General features: G+C 39.6%; 1 protein-coding gene across 2 annotated transcripts in view; it reads right to left on the reverse strand.

Annotated features, from left to right (window-relative positions):
- LOC144534277 (uncharacterized) overlaps positions 1–12862 on the reverse strand; it is an 18550-nt gene extending 5688 nt beyond the window's left edge. Inside the window, exons 1-3 of one of the 2 annotated variants that reach the window (XM_078276115.1) lie at positions 12663–12862; positions 1782–3220; positions 1159–1400 (exon numbers count right to left, since the gene is read on the reverse strand). In XM_078276115.1, coding sequence (XP_078132241.1) covers positions 1159–1400; positions 1782–3192 — 1653 coding nt within the window. In that variant the 5' untranslated portion in view covers positions 3193–3220; positions 12663–12862. Of the gene's footprint in view, positions 1–1158; positions 1401–1781; positions 3221–3907; positions 4345–12662 lie in introns of those variants that run through there. The other variant, XM_078276114.1, reaches the window with a different exon arrangement.
- Between the last annotated feature and the right edge of the window lie 9369 nt (positions 12863–22231).

The following is a 22231-nucleotide window of genomic DNA, read 5'->3' on the forward strand; positions in this document are numbered from 1 at the left end:
TGTGGAAAAACGACTTTAGTACAGCCTCACAGATCCGCTAGTGTGTCTGTCGACTCTTTTAGCTCTTTTTCTTTTATTAGTCAGAAAGGACCATTCCGTTGACTATTTAAACCTTTTTAAAGGAAGTGTTTTTACAGAAGCTTTGCAGAAGTAGTGGGCAGACATATAAATGGTTGTTTACAAGAAATTACATTAGTTCCAACTGCATTTCTGTTTCTAAAACCATAGACTGTCTCGGTCTGTATGTTTAGACATGTTGAATAGGTGAAAGGTGTAAATGAGAGAGATTTGGAGTTTGTGAAAGGCATGTTATTCGCCTTTAACAGAGCCAGGCGAGCTGTTTGTCACGGACTAGTCTATATCCCTTCACACCCTTCACACCCTTCACACCCGTAGAGTACAACATAGCGTACAACTAATTCTGTGGGTTACCATTGTTAGGTGAATGAAAGAAAATGTGTGGGAATTATTGATGGTAGCTTGGCCATTTAAAAATACCGTGTTTGTGCAGGATGTCCAGTGTCATGCTAATGACAATTTCCTCTGACCAATTAGTGGTCTGCAGTGTTTTAACTCCACCTTTTAGTATCGGCTCAGCCTTATTTGGAACCTTGACTGAGGTGGTACCAAAAAAGGTACCAGGTACTGTCCAGAACTTTTGCTATAGGAAAACCAAAAAAGAGTGAGTCTAGTAGAGATGCGTCAAGCCGTACCATGCAGTGGAAATGCACCATTAGGCACAGTGGTGCTAACATCAGCATGATAACATGCTCACAATGACAATGCTAACATGCTGCTGTTTAGCAGGTATAATGTTTACGATGTTTATCATGTTAGTTTAGCATGTAAGTATGCTAATATTTGCTAATAAGCACTAAATACCAAGTAGTTATTGGACAAAATGACATTAGCCAACTAGTAGAGGATATGCATCAACTGAAGGTTTTCTTCACTTAAATGTAGCAACCTGTTAATCTAGAATTTTACCTCAAATTAATCTCACAGTCTTATAAACACACAGGATATATAGTATATCACTTTTCTTGTCTCAAACTCAGCAAGCACAAAGCGCAAGCATACTTCCTCAAATGGCAAACTTCTATATATGTGCTTTAATTGTTTCCTGGGGTGAACAATAGTAGAAGTGCCATACTGTACCTGTAGCTGTGATTGGTTTGGATTAGCTTGTTCATTCTTTGCTTTCTGGGTCACAATGTAAGGAGCTAACTTTTCTGCTGCCTCATAGTGTTGGCCGGAAAGGTGAGATGGATGAGAGGGAAGATGAAAGGAGGGATGGAGGGACGGAGTATTGGAGGGACAAAGGGCTCTGGATGGATGGAGGGATGAAGAGTGGGATGCGGAAGTGAGGAATGCCACTTCTGGAGACTGAACATGGGAGGCTGGAAAAATAAGAATGGGGAAGACAAGAGCAGTGGAAGTTAATGCGCCGTGATGACAAAAAAAAGTCAGAAACATCACTGTTATCTGTGTAGACAGGAAAGCATTTCACCGCACACTGACAGAATCTGTTTGTTATTTGGAGACACTAATCAATTCTTGTGAAAACCCACATACCCCAAAGGCACATACAGTAATTCTTCTACAATAGTACAAATGGTTTTATATGTGAAAATGTAATTTGCATATAGGAAACGGGAAATTTCACAACCTCACCTACAAAAACCCACATGTCCCATAAATGTACATGTGGGTATTAACCTGTGGTTTTTTTGTAAGGGGGGTGGAATAAAGTTTACAAAAGTGCACACACAATGCCTTACCTGTGATGTTGCCATAGTCACTACCATGAGAAGGTCTCAGGTTGCCCTCAATGATGCTGGGGTCGCCTGACGACTGTGGAAAGTTGTGTGACAGCAGTGGAAACTTCCATATCATCCCAGAGGACTGGATAGATGGGAGAGACTGAAGGTGCGAAGTGAAAAACTGGAGCGTACCAAGTGAATCTCCACCCTGGGACAACGAAAGTCCGGGGCCCCCAAATGCATTGGGAGAGTCCATTTTGGAGGGTGAGTGGGAAGGAGGAGGTAGAGGTGTAGGAGGAGGACTAAGAACTGAAGACATGATGTGAGATGATGTGGGAGGAGAAGGGAAGGACGGAAGAGAGGGGTAAGCGGGTGAGGAGGAGGAGGAAGGAGGCAGGTAGGAGTCTGAATCAAAAGCACAGCTGTGCCTTGAATTTACAAATCCAGGGCTTTCTCCTCTCCCTACTCCGAATTCCCAGAGCTGTGCGGAGGAATCTCCACTGGGAACCACAGGGAATTTTCTCTTACGTTGGGAGAGGAAAGCCTCAGAGAAGGAGTCCAGTTTCTGTGTGCTGATGCCGATAGGTGATCTCTGCGGTAGGCACCCTGAGTCCAAAGCGTGGGTGTCTGCTGATCCTCTCCACCTGCCCTCTCCGGTCTGACTCGAGGGAGAGACACTGAGCCAGGGTCCCTCAACTTCTGCTGGTTGGAGCTGATCCTCACCTGAGCCACAGCTGGACCCATAATCTTCTTCCCTTCCCAAATAATTATCACTCACTCTTGAATAATCGACACTGCTGTCACTAAAGCTCCCCGCAGCAGTTCTGCTGTAGGAAGTAGTTTGTTTAGTATAGTGGCTAACGTTAGCCTCCCTATTGTACACTGTTTCACCTTTAGCTTCACAGCTAACAGGAGCATAATTATTATAGGTTGCTCTGAGTTTACGCCTGACTACGTCCTCACTGCCACAATTCACTGTGTAGAAAACATCATTTGCGTTACTGTAGCAATCACCTTTTCTATAAAAATCGTCTGCAGCGCTTTCACAACTCTCCCCATCCTCCCAAACATCCTCTTTTTTGCTACCACTATACCAAGTGTCAGCAAAATGGCTGCCCAACCTGCTTTCTCCATCAAGATGGCCTCCCAAGTTAGCATCTCCGTCCAAACCGCTACCACTTGTGTTTAGGAAGCCCCTGTCACCTCCACTGCTCCCCCTTCTTCCCCCTGACGAGGTGCTTGAAATCGGAAAGGTGTTTGTGGATTCTTCCCCTCTACTTCCATACTGCTCCAGAGGGTCCCGGGAAGGCTGAGAGGACGGGTATCCTACTTCGGGGCTTTGAAGGCTGGGCATGGTGAGGTGAAAGGATTGGCGGTGGCGATGGTGGTGGAGGTTGGGGAAGGATTGGGTGGATGAAGGGTCGTCCATTATGGCTCGCTGGGTGTAGCTAGAGTGCCTAGAGGAGACAGACAGAAACATAGTGTAGGTATAAATGAACAAACATAAAATCATGTCACAACATTAGCGGTATCGCTTTAACTAGTACCAACTTAACAGTAGATTAGGCATGTTAGTTATCTTCTAACTGAGTATCGTGTAGGATGTAGTTATTAAGTGTTGGGCAGAATAGCCAGATCAAGTAACAAGAGTTGGCAAGATTTGTCAATTCTCCAAAATCCCCTGTCAAAATAGTTTGTACAGAGCCCCATTTTATGAAAAGTTTATGTTTACACTAATCTACCTTGACTGATTATTTAGTTTTGTTTGCCTTCAGATTAAACAGATTAAAAAACGGGTGACAGATTATCAATTGTGTGTGGAAATGTCTGCAACGTGGTCTGAAGAAAAACGCATGAACACTCGCCAAGAAGCTAAAGGGAAAGTCATTTTGCTAGCAAATGCGATGCTACGCCAAACAAAACCCTTGCAACCTATTAAGAGAGTAATTAAACTACAGACTTGTTCATTGCGTTGCGTCAAATCTTGAAGTCTATGTTTGCTTTTCTTTCTTTCTTTCTTTCTTTCTTTCTTGAAACCACATTCTGCTCTAAATAGGACAGTGAGTGAGTCAGAAAGAGAAAGTACGAAGGATGATGAGATGAAGAGACAAATACAATGTATATGTCTTGAGGGTTGTTTTTACCAGTCCTTGGCGCTTTATTTCCTTTTCACATATGTTCCTCCTCTGTTGTTCATGTTTTCGGGTCCTGGTTGTTCTTCTGATTGTCTTCATCATTCTCTTTGACTTGTTTATGCTCACTCGCTCTCCACTGTCTCGAGTGTTTGTATCATTATTTCCCCCTTCAGATTTTCATCCTCTCACATAGTCCTTCTTATCTCTCTCTCTCTCTCTCTCTCTCTCTCTCTCTCTCTCTCTCTCCTCTGCTGTGTATCCTTTGACAGCACACGCACACACACACACACACACACACACACACACACACACACACACACACACACACACTCAGTCTGTCGCATACTTAAAGAAAAATGGACACACTAATGATACACAGATCACATACACTGTCTTTACACGCACACAAACACTCATTTACTCATTCAATTACTCACTGAAACACACACACACACACACACACACACACACACACACACACACACACACACACACACATACACACACACTTTCACAATGTATATACATATACACATATACACTCTTGCAGGTGTCAGAAGGGACCAGCGAGTGATGTTGCCCTCTCTGCCTTTCTGTCGTCGTGGTAACCACATCCTGAGGAAACAAATGCTGACGGATCTCCCTCCTTTCAGCTATCTTTATCTCTCTGCCCCCCCCTCCATCTCTCGGTCTCTCTTTCCGTCTCTTTGCCGTCCTTATCTCTCTCTCTTTGTCTCTTATTCTCTTTCTCACCGCACGCCCAACTTTGTTTTCTGTCTCTCTCTCTCTTGTCCTGCCTTTCTTCTTCTGTCTTTTACTTGCTTATTTTGTATCCCTCTGCTTTTCTCAGTCTCTGTGCACTCTTTACTTCTTGTATATTGGTTGACCTTTGTAAATGTATCTGGCTGCGTAAAGTGTGATAAAGATGTCTGTATGTGTGAAAATGTGTCTTTCAGTACTCAGTTATGTGTGCGCCTCTGTGTGAATGTACATGCATACGTCTTTGTGAGGCCACATAGTGTGTTTTGTGAATGTGTGTGTGTGTGTGTGTGTGTGTGTGTGTGTGTGTTTGTGTGTGTGTGTGTGTGTGTGTGTGTGTGTGTGTGTGTGTGTGCAGAAGGTAGCATAGCTGTTTACCAGATCAAGATTCTCCGGCTGAGTCAGCTGACAGGAAATGAGAGATATTGAAACAGGAAGGAAGACGGCGACAAACGATGAGGTTCAGGGAACCCTCTAAACACCCTGCACTCCCACCTACTCACCCGCCCACTTACCCACACACACACACACACACACACACACACACACACACACACACATAGTATGCACCTTTAACTTGCCAACAAGCTGTTTTCTACCTTTGTTATGTCATAGGCTATAACTTTAAAACACCTACTCACACATGCACACGCAACCTCAAACACGACCGCTGACAGCTATTTTATAAACTGGAAGAATGCCTGCAAGATTACTTCAATTATTGTTGTTAAAAGTGTCATTATATTTTACTATAGCATATATAGTCAACTCTAAAATGCACAAAGTAAATGTATACAATCTTAGAAAAACAGAAGTACTCAAAAGAAGTGTCACTGCCTCTTAATTATACGTACACCACTTGAGTTAATGTACTTCATCATTCTAAATCTAGAACACTGTGTGAGTATTGTATTAGAAATGACAGTATCTGTTGTAGTTAACTGCATGAATAACTGTGTGAAATCAGGGGTGTATATCTTTCTGATAACAGTTCAAATCTCCAAAACTGTTATTTAACATGAAATTCCTCTGATCTATGATAACCTATTCTGAAAATTGTGTCCCTTGTTGACTTAATACTCGGCCCGTTCCATTTTTTCTTCTTGACACATTTCACGCATGAAAACGTGTTACAATCCTAAACGATTTAGTGACTGATTTTTTTAGGTAATAAAAGGATAACAGTTACAAGTAGAGCATGAAATCACTTTACTTAAGCAACAAAGAGAAAAGGAGCATGTGTGAGTGTGTGTGTGTGTGTGTGTGTGTGTGTGTGTGTGTGTGTGTGTGTGTGTGTGTGTGTGTGTGTGTGTGGGTGATCATGTTAATGCTGAGGTGACTTGTACAGTGTGACTTCTTCGCTAGAAACCTCCGCATTGACACGCACTGCACATAGTGGAGTTGTGGTACCTACACAACCCGTTTGACACAATAACCTCAACATTAGCATGTGTGATCATTTGGCATACTTTATTGATAGATTATATCACCTTATTTGAGCTTGATTTAGGCTCGTACAATTAACCTCACTACATTACACTTCCTGCAAATATTTTAGGTTGAAGGTTCCATGGTCAAGGCAAAGATTTCAGCTGCTGTGAAGCATTTTCCCGATATCGTCGATAAAAAAAGATTTTTATCGATGTCGATATTTGAGTCATCTTTACATTGCTGCGGGTAGGACTTGAGAACCACGAAGTCGATCGATTCCATATTTTCTATCCTTACACATCCAGCCAAACAACACGCAGTTGTCTAAAAGTGGGGAGTGAGATTCTGCTGCTCCAGAGTTTGACCAAAATTAGTCAGATCACACTAAAAGGGAGTTATTTTCGAGACTCCTTTTATGTCGTTCATGCTCACTAAACATTGAGATTACTTTGCTGAATTCAAAGTGTCAACTTAAAAATCCTCCTCAATAATTAAGTGCAGAGAAGAAAATACATCAAAAAAGATTAAAGGAGAGAAGAAACAAAACCCGTCAAATGCATTTTTGCGAAGCGCTGCACCCAATAGGCCTAAGGCGTTAAGGTTAGCCTTCAGAAGCCTAAACTGAAAATAAAGTGGTTTCTTACAGTTTGTTTGACTTTTTGTTCCCTGTATATAAAACACATCCTACCTTCTTCATACCCGTGATTCTGACATGCTCTGCTAATTTGTCTATGTCTCCTGTGTGTACACATTTGCCTACATTTGTGCTTGTGTGTGCACATAACCTTGAGAAAAATGTGTGAATGAAAGAATGTGAGAGGATGGAAGGGGAGTACGGGGGAGTTTGTACGGGGGAAACGCTTCTCTAGTTTTCTCTCAAATTCACCATAAAAACCTGCAGGAGCAGAGGAGGGGGAACAAGAGAAGCAATTCTGGACTTTTTTCTCTGCTTTCTTTTTTTTGTTGTTGTTGCTCCGAACAGTCTCTCCGCCTGCCTTCCGTCACTGAGAAAAGAAGTGATGACTGGCGAGAAGAGAGTAACTGAATGGATGAGGGAGAAATTAAACAGCCTAACAACATGAATCATTGTGTGTCACAAAACACGAAAAAAGTTTATTTTGCTGAAGGTCAGCCTTGTGGACTATCAGCAGTAACGATGCTTATTCCCCCCTCGACAACCTTAATAACAAGTGCCGATGTTCCATATGAACGCTGTAGGTGTATGTGTACCGGCCAGCACAAGAAAGTGTAGCATTAAGCTACCTAAAAAGCATGACCGTGTATGAAATACTGAACCCACAGAGGTGAAACTGCTACCAAGAAGTAGGTGAACAAACAACCATTTGAAGCTAAGAGATATACTTCAAAAAACAACTTTGAAAAAACATTAAAAGTGTGTTCAAGACAACATTATGTTGAAAACACTGTCAGACAGCGCAGTAACATTCTATAAAATAAATACTAAATAGTAGACAGAAACCTTTTTTTTTTTTATCTTAAGGGGACATTCACAAGATTAAGATTTATGCAAGGCTTCGGTGCAGTGAAAATTTTATTTCTGTGTCATGCTTTTTGGTTGGAGCTTGGAATTTAGGATTTCAGAAGCCAACATAGGCGAAAACACACACCGTGTGCAGGACTTCTAAAACAGCTATATTGATGTATTTTAACTAAGAAATAATGAGGTTGGAAATATAGCATATTTTCCATTTAATGCATTTGATGCTTTTACATGCCGGCCTGAAAATCCCATGCATCTTGACAAGAGCCTCTGCATCTGAAACAAGATCACAGACCAGAAGTTTTTCAGGGACCCCACTGTGAAAATACATAACAGCAATGCTACACACTTCTAAAGACTGCTACAGGCTGCTTTCATGTAGAATTAACAGTCTTCACCACAGCAGGAGCCCTAAAAGCATTTGTAAAATGTCCATAAAATGATCAAATACTACAGCACAGTTTTATGTGGTTCCACGGTGGACATCAAGGGCCATTCTAATGTCGTCACCTTCACATTACTTTCATTTATTAATACACATAGTAAAATGTGCCAAACGTTGGGTATGTATTCCTATGGAAGCCCAGTACAAAAGCAACAACCGCAATCTAAAACCTACTGATCGATCAGAACTGTCTTAAACGGTTTACTGTAGTCTCCAATGACCCATAAGTCCACTTTTCAAGAGCTAAGAAAATGATCAAGCTTTGGTTTGAGAGTGACAAAACAATTCCTGCGCAATATTATTCATAAGCTAAAATATAGAATTCCAACTTTGTACAGCATCATTTTAAAGATGTGCATAATAGCACAAATCAATGGCAACTTTATGATCATGTTCATCTATTTGCTTTAACGTCCATAATCATTTTCTGATTGCGCGCACACACACACACACACACACACACACACACACACACACACACACACACACACACACACACACACACACACACACACACACACACACACACACACACACACACTGCTGGTACAGTCTGATACTGATAATATGATACTTTGATACTTACATACTTTGCCTCCATAGAAAATACCAACATTTGTAGTTCTAATTCATAATTGCAAAGGACGGAATTTAGAATACATGAATCACTTCAAATGAAGGTTAGAGGTCAACTGACGGTGAATCAGCACATTTTGTGAATATACAAACAGAATGAATGTGATATCCCCATTAGAAGGTTTCTTCCTTTCCTTTAAGCTATCACAGCATTCATAATTGATAAATGATTTTGATGTGCAGTATGTAGCATAATAAAATACAGTATTATGTATTTTTGGGCTTGGAAAAAAACATATTTCCTTTATACGATATTACTATAAATGTTGAATTAGCCGCTGATGCACTTCTAAACATACTATATTCTGGTGAATGGCTAAACCACCAGTAATACCAGATAGTGCCAATAAATATTGCATTTTTAGGATAAAATGAATTACAGTCGATCCGTTCTCCAGATTAAAAATAAAACAGTAGTTTGTTATTTTGGTTGTGATATATCAAGGCAATTTTTTTTATTAAATTACATTTTTTTAAACAGTAACCCAAATCACAGTTCACGGACGAGTGTATTTAAAATTGTCATTTTTCTCAAAGCGACAAAAAGGAGTTGCACACGTCCTTATATTTGCGATCATTACTGATATGTCCACCATAACCGACTTCCACATCATGATCATTGGAGTTTATTTCATGTTAAATAACAGCAACACAAAACCTGCAGATAACCCTTAACCCTTGACATTATTTCATACTACTTTAGTATAAACGAAATTAAACATTTAAAAAAGTCATTTTCCTATGGGATTTTGCAGGCCGTCATGCCTTTCTTTAAGAAATTATCAAACTATTTGGGAACTTATGCTTAATGTAAAAGAGTTCATTCCTCCCAATGCACTGCGACAAAGAATTTCTTAATTATTTGAAGGATTTGTTTTGTTTCTTTATAGCAGAAATATATGACTACTAGCCGCCCAACTGGTATGTGAGCAGTGATCAGGCAATAATCAGTGCATTCATATTAAATAAGATCAATGGTGAGGAGGAAAAGCACCTTGTATTCACACCTGCCCATAGTCTGCCTGCTAGTTTAGATTAGTGATATCGCTGACCCCTGTCCTGTCTCTGCGTTACTGTAGCATTCTACACTCCAGTTTTCCTACTGTTTCAGTTTTACACTCAACTGTGACTACAATACCATTACAATTTAGTAATATAGCAAATATGACCAAGTCAAAATAGGAAAGAAATATTAAGTTAACATAGAGTGCCTATAGAATTTTTCATATATTATTTGTCACCGCTTTAAATTACACTGGATGTAACACAAATTGATCTAAATTAAATGCAAATATTAAAGCAGTAAATAGTAGATTTCACAAATATTTACTCCCCTCTTACTTTAACACACCTAATTTATCACTTGTGCAGCCGATTGATTAGAAGTTGCATACTCATTTGAATGGCGATCAAATGTTTGTTATAAGTGTGTGACAAGCGATTTTACATTACACCCGCTCAATGTCCTCGCCAAAACCGCACCATAAAGATAAAGGAACATTGTAGGCTCATCTGCAATGACGGTACCCAATCAGGGTAGGAATATAAGAACATTTCCAAAGCCGTGACTGTAGGTGTGTCTACATGAGACGCTGAGGAGTCAGGGAGGCCTCTAGGAAGTCAACAGCAACTGTGAGGGAGCTACATGCTTCCATGGTTGAGACGGGAGATACGGATGCTTCACCAGCAGCTTGTATGGCCTGATGGGACAAAAATATAGCTTTCTGGCCATCATACTAAAATGCCAAACACTGCACATCAGCAGAAACACACCATCCCCATCCCTGATGTGTGGTGTAGCAGCATCACGCTGTGGGGATGCTTCTCTGCAGCAAGCCCAGGAAAGCTTGTGAAACATAAAGCCAAAGCTACACAGAAAAAGATGCAGTGGGCAAGTCACAATTCAGACCTCAGTCCAATCCAGAATATGTGGCAGAACTTTAAATTGTTGTTGTTGCCTTAAACAGCCCTAATGCTGCTTAACAGAGCTTGAGCACTTTTGCAAAGAAGGATGGGGAACGATTGCAGCGTCAAGATGATCAAAGCAGATCTGTCCACAAAGACTGAAGTCTATCATTGCTGCATGTACTGCTTGGGGCAGTACTTGAGGGGCGTGAATTGTTATGCATTCATTTAGTTTGTGTTTAAGTCCATTGAGGTGTTTTGCATACTACAGACGTTGTAAATCAGAGGCCCCAATAACTTAACAGTGGCATATGTCTTTGGATCCAAGTTTGAGAGTTAGACGTCTCTGGATAGAACTGAAATGTACTGCAATGTTTTTTTCCTTTTCCTCATTTCACCCCCTTTTCCAGATAAAGTGTGTGGAAGCCCATGGGCGCTGTTACTAAAGCCATTTAAAGATGAATACCATTGCAACAAGAAAGCAACATGACTTCATTCTGCTTCTGCATTCAGCTTTGATTTTCATGTTGAACAGCGCAAATGTTCAATACAGATGTTGTTTTTTTAAGTTTGACTTCATAGTGTCAAAACAAGAAAGCAGTTGTTGCCCCCGTTCTGTCTGCAGATGTCGAAGGAGGTCACAAACTCGAAGGAGGTCAAAAATAGCAACAAGAATACAAACTCTTCTTCTAAGGTTTCGTCTGCCTCATTTAAATCCGTTTGGATAGACTACATATTAGAAACACCTCTTCGACACAAAGTACAGCCTCCAAAATGACTAAGAAGTTGAATAAACATGTCTTTTTTTCAACAAAAACTGACCATTATAACAGCAGTGGTGGAAGAAGTATTCAGATCCTTAGATCCTTACAAAGTAAAAGTAAAAGTCCTGCCTTGAAAAGGTTACTTAAGTAAAAAGTATGTAAGTATCATCAGGGAAATGTACTTAAGGTATTAAAAGTAAAAGTACTCCATTCAGAACAATCCTCACATTTTAGAAACTGGAAACGATCAGAACAGTTCTGTCAAGTGTTTAACCATCTAATCACTTCAGCTGGACTTGTAGGCCTATATAATGTTGGGTAGTTTCATTTATAGTAAAGCATCATATTTTATAAACTACTGTTTTGTGTGCAAAAAATCTTAATGTGTAAAGTAACTAGTAACTAAAGCTGTCAGATTAATGTAGTGGAGTAAAAAGTACAATATTTCTCTCTGAAATGTAGCGGCGTAGAAGTATGAAGTGGCATGAAAAGAAAAGACTCAAGCAAAGTAGAATTACTTCAAATTTGTACTTAAGTACAGTACTTCAGTAAATGTACTTAGTTACATTCCACCACTGGGTAGGAGTTAGTACAGGGATGTTATATTAGTTTTAGTAAGGTGTAACAAATGAACTGCTAACATCATATAGTATATCGATGTATAAGTATAAATAAAACACTCTTATCAAAGCTTGGCAAATGAATGGCTACTTTGGTTTCATCACAGACTTCAAATTACGTGTGGGCCTTTTGGTGACAGATCACCTGAATATGTTTAACTGTACCTGGGTCAGGTTTATCATTTCATGATATCTTTACAAAGTGTTCACAATGAAGAAATGCATGCCTGTGGTTAAGCCTCTCTGTGTAAGAGCATGTTTGGTGTAACAACATTGCAATGCTACAAGTAATGTCGAGACTCAGAAGGCTCAGAAAAAAGCACGACTTTGTTACTGCTCGAGCAAAACCATAGGCCCATGCATCTGTAGATGGACTTTCAATCGGAGCACATTTAAAAAAAAAAAAATGGCACTTTCATTAGAATTATTTGATATTTGTGACTTTGCTTTGTATTTTAACTGGATTTATATCTTTATCTTTTCCATGTATTCATTTGGCAGACACTTGTATCCAAAGTGTCGTTCAAATCTAATCATTTAACCCATGAAATTCCTAAAAATGCACCTTGAGTTATAAACTTAGATAAAAGGAATTGTTTAGTCATGTTAAAGAAGACTCAGGGGACAGGTGTGTTTTAGTAGTGTACTAGAATAACTTTAAACTTTCTCATTCTAAAAAACGAAAATAGAAAAGTTGTCTTACCTATTAAGTTGTCATAACGATGAGAGATGTGCCAGTAGCAGTGAAGTGCATGTGTGTATGGTTTGCTGGTAGGCAGACGTGTGTGAGAAAGGGGGAGGAGAGAGAGAGAGACAGCGAACAAGACAGAGCGATGTAGCTTCACCAAAGACGGTCGGCCACTGTCGCTCTTTCAGTTGATCTTTCAGCCTTTTATCCACTTTGTCATAATGGCACTCTTCGTGTGTGTGTGTGTTCGTGTGTGTCTGTGTCTGTGTGTGTGTGTGTGTGTGTGTGTGTGTGTGTGTGTGTGTGTGTGTGTGTGTGTGTGTGTGTGTGTTACAAGCTGTGTCATAGTGATGCTGGAAACAAGAGAAAAACACCCTAGTGTGCGGCTTCAATCTGACATGCACACACACACACACACACACACACACACACACACACACACACACACACACACACACACACACACACACACACACATACAGTACATGCACATACTTTCAGTTTGAGTGGGTGCTTTTTTTCTCTCTCCCTCCCCTCTCATCCCTCATCTTCTCTCTTACAGTCTCTTTGGTCTGTTTATTTTTAAAAAGCCATTTGGTTTGTCCAGGAAGGTGTGCATTTGCAATCGAGGTCTGATTTCAGTTAGGTGAAAGTATGCACCATAAATTCAATTTCTCGGTAGATGTTTGCAAAAGAAGAAGTTCCAGACACTGATGATGTGAAGTCCTGTTCTAGTTTTTGGAAAAGTCAACAAAAAAAGGTTTGGCATTTATTCTCTTTAATGCCGAGAGTTGATGAGGGGTGATGAGGCGATCAATACCACTTTCATGGTAGTACAGTAAATATGTAGCTACAGCAAGCAGCCGCTTAGCTTAGCTTAGCACAAAGACTGGAAGTTTGGGGGAAACAACTAACCTGTCCACAAACAGACATGTGTACTGAGCCTCAGAGGTGATGTTAGGCAAATGTTGTTACCTTTGGACAGAGCCAGGCTAGCTGCTTCCCTCTTTATGCTAAGCTAAAGATGACATCTTCTCATGCTCAGCTTCTCATCTATCTCTCAGCAAGAAATGTATTTCAAAACTTCCAAAAATCACTTTAAGAGGTCTCCTAAGATTGAACTTTTCTCCCATTGCCTGAGAAATGTAAATTCTTTTGTGCATTTTGAGCTAACATACCCTGAGTTTAGGTCTCCAGAGTAGGCTAATGGAGGATGAGTTAGCAGGAAAGGTGGATGTTTGGATTAGGGCAAGGACAGACGGAACAGAGAGAGGAAGAGAGAGAGAGGGTTTGAGAGAGGGAAGAATGGAAGCAAAGTGGATAGGAGTGGAAGAAACAATTAGTGAGGTCGGCAGTTACCTTTGAACAGGGCGTCTTTATGCTAAGCTAACCAGCTGGTGGCTATAGTCTTGAGATGAGAATCCTTTCAGTTCTCATCTAACTTTCGGCAAAGAAGCTAATAAGAATATATTTCAAAATGCCCCAAAAAATTGCTTTATTACTTTATGACTAATATGTCAAGGTGTTTTTGCTTATATTTTGTATGTTCTTAAATATTTATTTGCATTTAATTAAATTACCACACAGCAAATCCGGGAACAGTTGGTATCCAAGCACTGTAAAAGTGTACACAATGCACAGAGAGTGGGTACAGTTGTAAGCTTCAGTATGCAAAATTAGAACAGAACACAGAAGAACACATAATGAACATAGCAAAGAGTGTTCAAGCTGAGAAAAAAAACAGAAAATCAACAGAAAAGTTTGTACATTTGATTAATTCAAGGGAAGAAAACTATCCTGTAGCCACTCTAGACTGATCCTCTAAGAGCTGTCTGGTGGAACATTTTTAAATTATTTTATTAAATTATCATTTGAATTGATATAAACCTCAGAACAGAAAATACACAAAATGTTTCTAAAATCCTCAAGTTTGTCCTTCAGAGCATTTCTGATTATTTGAAAGTGGAGGATACTCGACAAGTCCTTTAGCCAATGCTGTACTGAAGGTGGTTCTGGTGTTTTCCAGTGTAGTATTGTCTTTGCTGCAGAAGTGGGGGGTTAATATGCGCCCAGCAGCTCATTTTGACACATGACATCATTCATCCAACCAATGTTCAATCTGAACAGGAGTGACTACATTCTGATGCACTGACAATAATCATTGATGGAAGTCAGAAGAGAGGATCATGAAATACCCTTGAGCAAGTCACCGAACCTCAAAATGAAGCAGAGATATGGACTTGTGACTTGGTGACTTGGACTTAGGTCGACTCAAGTTACCGTTTTGATGACTTGCGACTTGACAAAAAATAAATGACTTGAGACTCAACTTGGACTTGACTTCACGCATGGTGACTCGGATGACATTTGTAATTCGTGCATTCATAAGTTTAAATGTTGGCTGTACAACACAGGGGTGCCGCCAGGAATTTTGGGCCCCATGACAAAAAATCGAATTGGGCCCCCTCTGTGCAGCTGTTGTCACCACATCTCTAGGACCTAACTGTCCCATCAAAAGCTTTACATAACTCTAATTAAGGCTTGCAACTGTCTTGCTTCTTGTAGTTCAATACAGTTAATATTGTCTGTATCTTACATGCAGGCTCAGGTAAGCTACTCAATGTTTCCAACTGTCCAGCATCCAGTACAGACAGTAGGTTGTTGTTTTATTTTATTTCATAATGATCATTATGTGAGACAAGAATTGTTATTAATGTGTTTGAATTTCTGTCATTAATAAATATTTCATTTTCTTTTTTGTAATGGTAAAAAGAGAAAGAGAGACAGAGAAATCCCCACAGACTCCCTGCAATGATGCTAACTGGCAGGTCATTGAACACAATGTTGCTCACCTTCTTCACTGGGACAGGTAGGGGCACAGTTAAGGGGAGACTGGGGTGCTGCTGACTCATCTGTTGTTAAGTCTGCTAAAAGGGGCAGGGACAATGATTTAATATGAATATCTTGCTAAACGTTTCCCTGCACTGATCAAATGGTGATTAAATGTAGGCTATCACTAGTCTGTATCTAGCTAGCTTATTTCACTATGGACATTAAGCCAACAGGTTAATACCACTCACAGACTATAGGCTACCCACCTTTCTTGGTGAAAAACTGGGTTACAGTTTGACACCTTTTCCTTTGTCTTTCCTCTCTCTCTTTTCTCTCTTTCCTTTTTTGAAAACCAGATTTTGATTTAACGTTACTTGGCAACATTGTGGTCACTGCAATTCTGGCGCATCTACTGACTGCAACTAAACAACATCACTGAGTCTGAGTGCGCTACGGCAGGACCAAACCATTTCGTACAGATACAGGGGGGTGGTCGGTCAATATGGATGTTTACTTTTTGGTCACTGGGGATATTTAACTTTTACTGCCAAAAACAAGTAAAAACAAAGAGATCATTAATTTTATTATTATATTTGAAATATATATACTGAATGTGTATGTGTCCCTGTCAGTCATGGGCCCTTGGAATTGTCCTAACTTTTCCCCCCTATAGAGCTCAACAGTCCCGCCCACAGCGGGTTCCGGAAGTAAAAATACAATGCAATTTCTATATTGACATTTGCAGTATAAGCCATAAAATCATAACCGTCGATGGTAGACTTAAAACCAGCTTGCGTACATGACTAAGCGATTGTATATGCTCATATAGACGCCAAAACTCATGGGGCACTAACCTTGTTTAGAGATAAATGTCTTTTATTCGCGATGTCTTGGATAAGTACTTCATTACCCACAATCCTGAACAATCCCACAATCCCACAGTGATGACTCTGATTGGTGGAACCAAAGCCCGTCTACGGAAAGCCATTCCACTCCCTATTCACCCCCATTGTACCGAATTTGGTTACAGTTCCACCAGAGTTCCACTGGGGGTGATCACGGTCCAGTGCTAAATGAATGGGACCTTATGGAGCTAGACGGCTAAATTTGTCTCTTTCGCCTGATTGTCGTTGAGAAATCTCAGCTTTGATTGTAGTTTTTGCAAGTTCAACATGGATTATAGGTCAAAAGTTGAATGAACGAGTACTTGTGTCCTTTCGATTTGTTACAGGTTGAGTCGTTGTTGCCCATAACACGCTAGCATTCTGCTAATGGATGCTGATTGGTCAGTGAAGGACTGATTACGATCGGCGATCCCGCTTGACGGCATCAGAAGCAGAGCCAGAATGTCAGAGTGAATATTTCGGCGTGGTCTTCAAAACATTAGCAAACCTCTTTCTAGCACGTGTATTAACAGAGAGAGGCTAACCTGTCAGCTGTGTTGTCGATGCTTCGAGAGAACAAAGGAAGCGACTCAGAGCTCGTAAAGCAGTATCTCTGGCCGTATATGTGTATGACGTCATTGACATTTTAAAAGGCTTTTTAGAACAAAAAAGCCACTTTCAAAAAATCTAACACCCAGCAGTGTGTATTTTCTTAGCCTCCCCTTTCGAATACAACATTCAAATTACTAGACAAAAAATGATATCCTGAGAAAAGTGGATTTTGAGGGGTATAGCTCCATAGAGTCCCATTCATTCTGCACTGGCCTGTGAGCGCCCCCTATATCGAACTCTGGTGGAACTGCAACCAGTTCAGAAGCGGGAAGTAACGAGAGAGTGGAACTTCTTCCCATATTAGAAATTCTTTGGTGGAACTCATGCTGGTGAGGAGGGGGGGGGTGTCATTACTGATCTCTGCTGCTTGCACGATCCATCACGAGGATTTACGACACTACACAAATCACAATCTGTTCCCACGCTTCTGACGTTAGCCTCTGCCAGGAAGAAGTTCTGAAACGTTAGTTTAGCTAACAGCTAATTCGGCTAACCGCTAGCTGACAGCTTGATTCAGTGTAAAATAACATTAACTCAAACTTAACACTGGGTAAAGCCGTCTACAGCTGACGTAACAGCCGTTATATATGTTAACATTTATTTTCAGGTTTTATTTTGAGGGTCTTTTAAAGTTATTACATGCTGTCTCAGCTAGCGGTTAGCCGAATTAGCTGTTAGCTAAACTAATGTTAGCTTCCTTTGTTCAGTGGTGCGCGGTGGTTTATGGGATGAGTAGTTCCTTCGCTCTGAGATGACGATGTGTACACAGTCTTGTACCTTTGACTTTTTGGGGATTTTCTGTTCGTTTTTTTATTCGAAATGATACGTTGTATGCTTATGACTCACGTCCCACCTGGTTAGCCTAAGGCATGGTCTAAAACTCTTTATATACGGATTTTCCCAGACGTCAATGGGAGAAATGAATGGGAAATTTACTTCCGGAACCCAAGGTCTCTCAGAGGAGGGGTGGGACTGTTGAGCTCTATACGGCGCCCCTGGTACAATATAAAATAATATAATTCAATGTTGTCCCGTTTCTGTCCATCAAGTATGCTATGTTGCGGCAGCAGCGCAAACTGTGAATCATGACTGGACAATGGTATGTGATTGCCATGATTGGATGACAATCACATACTGTCGGTCAAACTCCTTGCTAAGGCAACATGTAATAAAATAAAATATAGATGCACCAAGTTGAATGTTACAATGTTTGATGTTGTAGTCTGGCTGTCAGTATTTCACCGTTTTCAAAGTGATGGGGAGGGAATATGAAATAAATAAGTAATAATTTGTTTTTGCTTTGATTACATTCATTTCACTGAATATCAATAATTATAATACAGATTAAAGTCATACTATTTGTACTAGTTATACAATAGCCAATTATGTTATTAGATGGGCTACTAATACCTTGTCTTTTATCTCTATAAAGACCGGATACTACAGGTAAGAGTGCTTTATACTTTTTTTTACTGTAAGTTCCCATTTTTGAGCAACTCACTGTAGGGAGGAGAGTAAAGATGGAAAGCTCCTAAAGCTTAGTTCCATATAAATGCACGGATAATTTGTTGTTTTGTCGTTAGTGAAACACAATATTGACCTTGTAGTTGAAAAAGGAGCCTCATATAAGAATGACATTTCCTCCTATGGAGTCCGTTCATTCGCATTCGGAGATCGCCTATTTTTGACTGGGAAAATGGCGGATAGCGTAAACAACAACTGCTAACGTGAGTTGCTCAAAACCTTTCTTTTTAGTAAACTGTGTACACGAACAATGTTTGCTCTACACATGCTTGTGTTTATGTGTAGAGCCCCTGGCGATACTTCGAGCAAAGTTTCATGTTGTGTCAAGCCTTCTTAGAGTTTTAAAAAAAGCTATTTTGAGGCTAGCATAAAAGTGCCCCTAGGACTCCATTCAAAAGGCCATTTGACCGAAAAACGAGAATACGGTAAATCTTAAAAGTGACGCTTCCGTCCTAAATATGCTTTTAAATGAAAGTTTGACTCGGGTGCATTCACAAAAAGACCCTAGGTTGCATTTTGGCGAGAGTTACGCTTTAACTTGACTTGCTCTCACAAAAAAAACTCGAGACTTGCTTGAGACTTGGACCAAATGACTTGAGACTTACTTGGGACTTTAGCAAAGATGACTTGGTCACAACACTGATATGAAGCTTACCAAAATAAGCTTTGGAAACAAGCATTCACATATATATATATATATATATATATATATAAAGACCTACAGTAGTGGTATATTAAATGGTAACATTAGTGGAATGACTCGCTTTGTGATTGCTTTTTGAATGTACAATATCGTGTTTTCACTCACAGGGCTTTCCATTATAAGGTGACAGGTAAGAGTGGATAACACTGCTGTATTTCAGTGTCAAACATCATTTGTGTCTCTGCGGTGCTCTATGAAAGCTAATAAAAGGTCATGTAGCTTCATGTCACCATGATGTAAAAGGTGTGTGTGTGTCAGACTCAGACTGAGAGTCAGTCATGAGTGTGCATGATGGTGGGTGAGGCGGTGGTTGGGTTTCACAGCGGCGTGGGGTGCACAGAGAGGTGCCGAGACAGGCTGTGATTCCCGGTATCATCGACTTCAAACCTCCCCTGTGATACCACAGCACCACGGCGGCCCTGTATTGTACCAAGACCCTGAAACTCTGCTGAGAATGAACTAGACTTTCAGCTGTTAAAGGGACTGTTTGACATTCTTCATCAAAAGGATGGTTTTAAATCAATGTTTTTGAATAAGAAATTACCAGGTTTTATGAGATTACATTATGCATAAGAGGATAATGAAACTGGACAGAAATGAAAAAATTTTTAAACTGAAAGGATACAGCATAAGATGTCAGCGTTTCATGAATACACTTTTTAAGTTAGATTGCCAGTGTAGTTAATTTGTTGATTTGTATATTTTGTGTGGAGTCAAACATTTTGCACATCTCAAATGGGATTACAAAACACCTTTAAAGATTATAAACCAAAATTTGCAACAAGCTATCTTAGTACATTTACTAACCACTACCACTACTAATCACAACCAAAAGAACAGAATAGAATAGATTTATACATAAATACAAAATCACAATTTAAAGTGCTTATTGTGCAGAATGGCCCCTTCTAGAGAGGTATATTATCATATATGCATATTTATATATTATATTACTGATGCCTTAATGTGTGAGCAACATTATAATGTTGTAGCTGGTTGAGGTGGAGCTAATTTTACTTTAAATACCTTTTCCCAAAAGCTTATATGTTTTGTATTAAAATCATAATTTACAAAGGAACTAGTAACTGCAGCTGCCAGATAAAGCACATCTGTGTTGTTCTATCAGAATTGAAGTGGAGAACTGTAGAAGTAATAAGAAGCATAGAATTGAAAAACTCAAGTAAATTACAAGTAGCTCAAATTTGTACTTAAATACAATCATGGCACACAATTAGCACCATCCACCAGCCAAATGCAGGTAAAATATGCTGTAATGCTGCAGTGGCTGGTAGATTTGCTTCACTCACCACCCAGAAAACAAAACCCCATTGTCAGCTAATGAGTGGCTGGTAAAACGGTGGACAAAAAAGTTAATTTTGCACCTTGAATACAGTACTTAAATAAATGTACTTTCCACGTCTGAAAAAAAAAGTACAATTGTCGTGTGATGTTAAGCCAATTACTGGAGCGACATCAGGCTGGGCTATAGTTCATACAGGGTTAAAAGGAATAGTTATATATCGTCATCTAGCATTTTTATTAAGTAAAAAGATCAAATCAGGTCAAGTAAAGACTGCCAGCCAACGTAAAGACAGACTGTGTTTGTTGATAAAGATAAAACCTTGATGGTTTACAGGTAGTGTTTTTCTTGGTCCCTCTTTTGCTCTCCTTCTGTGCCACTCTAACTAAACACATCAATACTTAGAACAGAACATTTCAATTGTGTGGATGGAAAACAACTAAGACAGTATGTAAAGTTATTCTTCCCGTAAGTAATGTTTCAGTCTACTGTATATGAACCCAACATCTAAAGCATGCCAGAGTGATAATTCAAGCAAGAACGTTGAGAGAAAAAATGGCAAGTTTTCAATCACACAAATGAAATTTCTCTCAAAATGTGTCCCAGTGCATTCAGTCCTTTTATTCACAAGATGAATTATTCATATATAAAAAGCAAGCAACTTCAAGCAAACTTCTCACTCATCTACTTGTTTTTGTAAATGCTGATTCATCTAAAAAAAAAAAATCACTAAATTTAGGAGAATGGTCTCGGAGACCACTATGAGACGCACTGCGATGAGAACGGTATATTGCAAGTTACCTTGGGTTAAAGTGTTGCTTAGCATATGTGACATAATGTTGGGGGTGTTATAACGGTAGTTACTTTAAAACAGTCAGTGTATGACCCATTTAGCCACGCGGAGGTATGTGCACAGCGTACATTTTAGAGTCAAGTATAATGAGCCGATATAAGCCATCTGAGGATGTTTATCAAATATAGGAGACGTGCTGCTTCCTCTGTTAACATCTGTGACACACTTCCACACCTGTACGTCCTGAAAATAGTGAATGTCTCATCTGATATTGTCTTTGGCATAAAGAACACGCTTAAGCACAGATAAGATTATAAAAATGTTGTCAAAACATTACAAAATACATGAGCACACAGGAGTCGGTACAGAATGTTGTTTATTCATTTCCAATTCTGTTCATTTAACAGACTTCATGCCATTCCCAACCATTTTGTTTACTAGCACTCTGAAAAGGACTTCAAATCGAGTCACCATACATGTTCAAACTTAAATTTGTTTTTTTCTGTGAGGAATACCTTTCAGTGAGCACAAACAGGATCATGAAAGAAAGTAAAACTGTCACTAAAACAATTTCTAAGAGTTCTAAAAAAAATAAAAAAAAACACACACCACAACAAAAGGACTGCTAAAGAAATGCCCAAAGAACAAAAATGGAATGTCTTTCACATATTTGGACAATGGTCAACAATAAAATTTCACAAAAGAACAAAATGCCCAATTGCTGAGTGCATGTCTGAGGTGGCTGCATCTTTTCCTAGCACAAAACAATGACAAAAAAAAGAGTGTTATAAACGTTATTAAAAAAAAAAACTAAAAAAAAAACTGAATTGAACCAAGTTTGTACTGGCCAACATTCTGTATTTGTATGGCAGATTTCCTGACCCAATTAATTTATGTTCTGCCTAAATAATCTGATAGAAAGTCCTATTTAAAAAG

This window comes from Sander vitreus, chromosome 19 (genome assembly GCF_031162955.1).
Source record: "Sander vitreus isolate 19-12246 chromosome 19, sanVit1, whole genome shotgun sequence".
Classification (NCBI taxonomy): domain Eukaryota; kingdom Metazoa; phylum Chordata; class Actinopteri; order Perciformes; family Percidae; genus Sander; species Sander vitreus.